This window comes from Cygnus olor, chromosome 9 (assembly GCF_009769625.2).
Source record: "Cygnus olor isolate bCygOlo1 chromosome 9, bCygOlo1.pri.v2, whole genome shotgun sequence".
Lineage (NCBI taxonomy): Eukaryota > Metazoa > Chordata > Aves > Anseriformes > Anatidae > Cygnus > Cygnus olor.
The window spans coordinates 24,616,025-24,622,038 of record NC_049177.1 but is presented as its reverse complement, the minus strand read 5'-3'; the positions used below and the strand labels follow the sequence as shown (position 1 = coordinate 24,622,038).

Sequence of the window (6,014 nt, the reverse complement as noted above, 5' to 3'; positions counted from 1 at the left end):
ACACACCACAGCCTTCTTAGGGGAAATAAGATGTCAATTAAAATAAAAAGAATCTGAGAATTCAGTAAAAACTCTTGATTCATCCCGCTCCCTTCTAGGCTATCAGCAAAACTCCCGTGGACTTCATGGCAGTCCTGGTGGAAAACGTTTTCTGCAGCCTTGTGGCCAGGCTAAGAGCGGCCGTGTAAGCATGCACTTAAACACCAAAACATCTCGTGGTTGTGCCAAGCAGGTCAGTAAAAAACAACTTCCCTGGCAGGTTTGTATAAATCTTCATCAAAGCCATGTCATCGTTAGAATTTTTAGTAATAAAAAATGGAAATGCTTATCTACGTGTCATACGAATACTTGAAGTAATTCTGTTTTTTCCTGAAGTTTTCCTGAAAAAGATTTTTTTTTAATGTAAATTTCAGTTAGCAACCCAGGGTGCGCTGGTGGGAAGAAGCAGAACAGCAGCGGCTCGGCAGCTGTGATGCCCTGGTGGATGCAGGGAGGGCTCAGTTCTTGCTGCCCCCTTCACATACCTCACTTTTTGTGCTGTGGGAAGGGAGATGAAGACCGGCGTGGGACAGCGGGGAGCTCAGCGCCCGCTCTTTGGGTGCTGTGCAGGGACTTGTGCAGCAGGATTGTGCTGCCAGGTAAGGAGAACAAATCCCAAAATCCCAGAACGGCTGAGTTGGGACGGGCCCTCCGGAGATGCTCTGCTCCAACCCGCTGCCCAGCAGGGTCACCCGGAGCACCTTACGCAGGACAGCAGCCGGGCGGGGGCTGAGTACCTCCGAGAAGGAGACCCCACAACCCCTCTGGGCAGCGAAGGACTGTGCAGAAATCACTGGCGATCCAACAGGTGGCCTTTGAAATTCTCTTTAAAAGGGTGACACTGGGGCTGCTGTCCCGCTGCCCCTCTGAGCGTGGGTTTCGGGGGGCTCCCGCAGACCTTGCCCCACCTGCTCCCAGCGCAGAGATGCAGCGGGCGCGCTGCTACCCCCGGGCATCCCCCGGACCCCCCGCACACCCCCGGCCCCCCGCGCACCCCCGGCCGCCCACGGGGGCTCTCTGGGTGCCCTGCGGGATTCCCGGCGGCCCCGCGGCTTTCGGCTCCCCGCCTGGAAAGGAACAGCGCCCCGGGGAAGTCCTGCTCCGCCGCCCCTATAAAGGCGGCGCGGCCCCGCAGAGCAGCCGGAGAGCCCGGGGCACAGCCATGGAGCAGCGAGGCACCGCCAGGGGCACCGGCACCGCCAGGGGCACCGGTACCGGTACCGGCACCGGCAGGGGCTCGGGGCGCTGGGCGCTGCTGGCCGCGCTCTGCCTGGCGCTGCCCCTGCCCGCCCCGGCGCTGCCGCCGCCCGTCCCCAGCCCGGTCCCGGAGCTCCGCCGCTCCCGGGCGCTGCTGGACGCGGCCAGAGCCTCGCTGCTCAGCCTCAAGGTGGGCGACGGGCAGGGAACGGCCGGTGCCCGGGATGGGGCGGTGGGATGGTACTTGGGATGGACGGGTGTTAGGTGGGGGGGCCCGGGATGGAGGGATGCTCGGCAGTGGGACCCAGGCAGGTAGGGGATGCTTGGCGGTGGTACCCAGGATGGGGTGGTGGTACCTGGGATGGAGGGATGCTCGGTGGTGGTACTGGGATGGCGGGATGCTCGGTGGTGGTACTGGGATGGAGGGATGCTCGGTGGTGGTTCCCAGCTGGGAGGATGCTCTTTCTCAGCTCCCTGCCAGCCTCTCTAACTGCTCCTCGCACCTTCCCCGACTTTAGCACCTGGGTTTGGGCAGGTGCCTTTCTCAGCTCCGCCTTTCTCAGCGCAGTGGCAGCCAATTGCACCGCTCCCACTTTGGAACATAGTTTTTCTCTGGTGCTGCTACACAGCTGGCTCTGGGAGTACCTGCTCCCGACCTTGGCGTTGCGTTTGCATGCTGTCACTTTGCTGCCCCAGCACCCTCCTGCACCAAAGCCGCCTGGCAGCACCACCAGGGGGACCTTTTTTTTCTTTTTTGGCTAAAATTCCCTGCTATTGTTGCAAGCTTCATCTCAGAGAAGCCCTAAAGAAAGCCACTAAATAGGTGTAGTGTGGTTGGACAACGCTTGTGGTGTGTCACTGAGCACTGCTAAGTGTGGATGGTATTTGCTATTTCTGACTTCCTAGGAGAAAATTTTACATCTGAAATTACAGTGACACAAAGTTCTCCATGGATTCAGTGTCTGAGAGAACAATTTGTGCTGCTAAAGTAATGGAGACATGCATCCAGCAACAGCACACAGAACAAAGCTTGAGCGTGTTTAGCACAACTGCCACATTTTCCTCAACTTCAGACACTTGGTTCATTTGCCACCTTCTGGAGCTGAATCAATTACCCCATTTATTTATTTATTTATTTCTCTCTCTTTTTAACGCAGGAACATGGGACACTGGGATTTGAATGTACCCTGGAAGAGGTTGATCTCAAAGATATCACTAAGGATCAAATCAACACGATAAAAGCTTGCACATCTGAGGAGCCAAGGGTAAAAAACAAATGATCAGGATTCAGCAACCCAGTGTCATGGAACAGCCATGAGGAAACTCACATTTCCACATTTTAATGCATGTATCATTTCTTCCTTCATTTGCAGACTGGAAACTGTCCAGTGCTGGAAAGTTCTACTTTTGATAAGGTAAATTGGAGGTTTCTCAAAAGAACCACTTATTTTGCTTGGTTTGCATTTAAAGCTTTTAGCAACAAATTCCAGCATTTCTTAACAATTCTGACTTTTGCAGCGTAAATGCCTGCGGGGGATCTATGAAGATCTGAAAGCCTACAGGGCAGAGCTCAGCGATCAGAAGGTGCTGACGTCCATTGACGAGATGATGAAAGTAAGCGTTTCTGTCTCGGTCCTTTCTATTATTTCTGCCTTAAACCAGAGTTTTAACCCAGAGCGTTCTGTTCTGCAGTCAGTTGTAGAGTGAATGATCATTTCTGATAATTTGGAAAATTGTCACTGGTTTTTCTAGAAGGTAAAGGAGGCAGATATTAAGGGCTTGTTGGGTTTGCTAGCTTAACAAAAGCTGATAGAGGGGAAAAAAGAAAAAATCATTGCCTGTGCATCTTCAGAGAGGTTGGAGAGCCTCACCACCGCAGGGCTGACTGCAGAGAGCTTCTTAGGGATAGTGGGAAGAGTCCGTGTGCCCCGATGGACACCTTGGTCTGGGAGGATGTGGAATTAATCCCTGTCCCCCCTCCTAACACTGCTGCCCCCCTGCAGGCCCTGCAGCCGGGCAGCCCGGGCGCGCTGCAGCCGCCGCCCAGCGCGGCGCTGACCTCCTTCAAGGACCGCATGAGGCTCTGCGGCGTCCTGCACGCCTTCCACATCCGCGCCGTCACCATCGACAGGATGATGAACTACCTGAGCGCCCTGTGAGCGCCCCAGGCAGCGCCCGAAGCCGCCTTGGAGCGTTGCAGGAAGAAGACATGGTGCGGTGGGTGTCCTGCGGCTTGGCTGGGGGCTTTGTAGGAAGCAAGCACGTCCCATTTTACCGAGTTTCTTATAAGGCGTGTTTTAGTGAGCTATTGCCAGTGCCTTTTAAGCTATCTTGTTAAATTTCTACACTTCTAGACAATAAGCTATATCATGCGATAATGTTCTCAGACCACCGAACACTCAGCTGTTACCTGTCTTAAATGTTTTATTTATTCAGGTTTCAGAAACTGAAACGTATTTATAATATTCCTGATTTATTTATTATGAAGTTCCTTATTTATTCTATTTATTGCCTAATAAAATTACACTTTGCATAAAAAAAACACGGTGACCTTTTCTTCCTTGAGTTATGACACGAATCGATAAGACAATTGTATTGATCAGACTCTTAAAGTGCTTGCCTACTGTCCCCATCTAAGCAGTGTACCACGGTACCATCCAGCCCTGCGGGGCAAATTCAAGAATCCAATTTCCCTCTTGTTCCTTCCACCAGCTGCATTTCCTGCGGATTGTCTCTCTGGACTGAGCCATTCTTGTTCACAGCCATTTCCAGCCCCTTGCACGGTTTCCTGGGTGAAAAGCCTGGCCCCAGGGAAAACAATAGCTGCGCTGTTTAATTCAATGGTGCGAGAATTTGGGGCAGAGCTCTTAAGGGCAGAAAGGATGACTGGGTGATTATTGTCCAAGTTCTTCCTTCCAGTGCTAAAGCCAAAGCCGGCCTAAACAGAGGCGGGGTGGGAGGAGGACTGCTCTTCTCAGCTTGTCTGAGCTGATCCCAGCAATGTCACTGCTGCTCTTTGTCCCACCAGCATCAGTGTCACCTGCGTACCGCGCCGGCCCTCGCAATGGCATCCTATAACCTCCCCCAGCTTGCTAACTGGAGTAGAGCCATGGTCCTTACCCCTACAGCGTGCCCGTAATGCAGACATAAGGCAAGAGCAGCCTCACACCTGGGTGCTCTGAGGGCCCTTTTGTTGTATTGCTTCCATTCCTCCTTCCTGCAGGAAGGGCAGTCACACAGACAAAGCCAGAGCTGAAGAGCACAGAAATACATGTGTTTTCAAAAGCTTCTTGATTTTGATTTAAAGAACTGCAGTGTTGAAATATTGTATCTTTGGACCATCTGCTGCACTGCCCCCGTTCCTACAAGCAAGCATCCTACTTCCAGCTGTGTTTTACCCATTTCTGCTTTTGGCCAGGGAGTCCTATCGGAGCACTGCTTGTATCAGGTATCTTACAATTTTCAAGTGCTGTGTAACTTACAGATTTTGAGAACAAGATCTTTTAGTTAGCAAGCAAAATCAGCTAGCTTTAAAATAAGAGCCCCGTTGGAACTTTTTTTTTTCCTTGAGCCACATCAAAATTATGAGCTGAAGTTGGCTTTGTAGACAACGAAGCTTCTTGCCAAAGAAAACTTTTTTTTTTGCTTTTTTTTTTTTTTTTAAAGCAACTTACCTTTTTCTTTCTAAAGCCTGCATCTCGTCCCCTCTGCATGCCCTGGCAGCTCTCGCAGCAGCTGGGGCACACAGAAGCAGCCTTCCCCTTCCTCCTTCTCCATTACAGGCAAAGTCTTGCTCAGTTTTTGCAAGCCCCTTTATTTTGCATGCTCAGAAAGACTCATTTTTGAGAATCTAGCTAATTTGCAACAAATCACCACCAAGTACATGCAAATAGCTGTGAGCCCAATGCAGCCTGCCTAAGAGATCACCAGTGTGAGGGGCCTGTACGTTCACAAAATATACAGTGTGGGTATGCCTTACCTTTCTAAACTCACTAATATTTTCCAACAAAAGCATTTTGTGCTGTAATTTAGCATCTGCACTCAATAGAACCATTAGCTAGCAGTAAAACTAGTATTGACATTTTGGAGAATTATCCCCTTAATGTTCCCTTTTATGGGATAAATTGCTTTATTCATTAGTAGAAAAAAACAGATAATGACATCTGCATTTTTATTATTAGTGGATAAGCATTGCATATGTGGAACAGCACGTGTTTAATCACTACATAGCAAAAAAAGAAACCCCCTTGCCATTTTGAAACAAGACCTGAGGTTTAAATTGAAAACCCAGGGAGGGATGTGGGGACAAACACGCTCCCATTCCCTCTTCCAAGCTCATCACTGCTCCGCTTACTGACACGGGTTTCCCACCACAAAAACAAAAAAGAAATAAACAGTTTTCACTGCAAAAGAAGCGAAAACTGGCAACTATGATGTGAGGAACTGCAACCAGCAGGAGACTGCCCTCGGAGGGACGGGGCTGGGGACACCAGCCCCATCCCAGCTGCCCGAGGGTGGAAGGTGAGAAGTGTCCACCAAGGCACCAAGTGCCCCCAGTGGCAATTTCTGTTTGCCTGGCAGAGAAAGAGCCAAGGACAGCTCTGCATCCACATGGGGAGGTGTACAACACACCTGGCCTGGTTTTCCCTAAACCCCCCATCAGCAGAAGAGCCCACGAGGCTTGGGGCACTGCCACAGCCTCTCCCTTGACCAGCGGAAACCTCTCCGGACTCTCCGTGGAGAAATCCCTCCTGGAGAGGGATGGAGAGAGAATGCTA

The 6,014-nt window shown here is 51.0% G+C and overlaps 1 protein-coding gene across 1 annotated transcript; it reads left to right on the top strand.

Moving 5' to 3' along the window:
• The first annotated feature begins 964 nt into the window (after positions 1–964).
• Positions 965–3,762, top strand: IL12A (interleukin 12A). Its single transcript, XM_040567316.1, has 5 exons — positions 965–1,426; positions 2,394–2,501; positions 2,610–2,651; positions 2,755–2,850; positions 3,240–3,762. The coding sequence occupies exons 1-5, from the start codon at positions 965–967 to the stop codon at positions 3,393–3,395; spliced, it is 864 nt and encodes a 287-aa protein (XP_040423250.1). The 3' UTR covers positions 3,396–3,762.
• Positions 3,763–6,014: the final 2,252 nt, after the last annotated feature.

Bases quoted from the DNA above. Each gene is read 5' to 3' on its own strand.
- IL12A (XM_040567316.1), top strand. From the start codon at position 965: ATGCAGCGGGCGCGCTGCTACCCCCGGGCATCCCCCGGACCCCCCGCA. The intron at 2,502-2,609 runs GTAAAAAACAAA...CTTCATTTGCAG, and splicing joins GCACATCTGAGGAGCCAAGG to ACTGGAAACTGTCCAGTGCT. The intron at 2,851-3,239 runs GTAAGCGTTTCT...GCCCCCCTGCAG, and splicing joins CCATTGACGAGATGATGAAA to GCCCTGCAGCCGGGCAGCCC.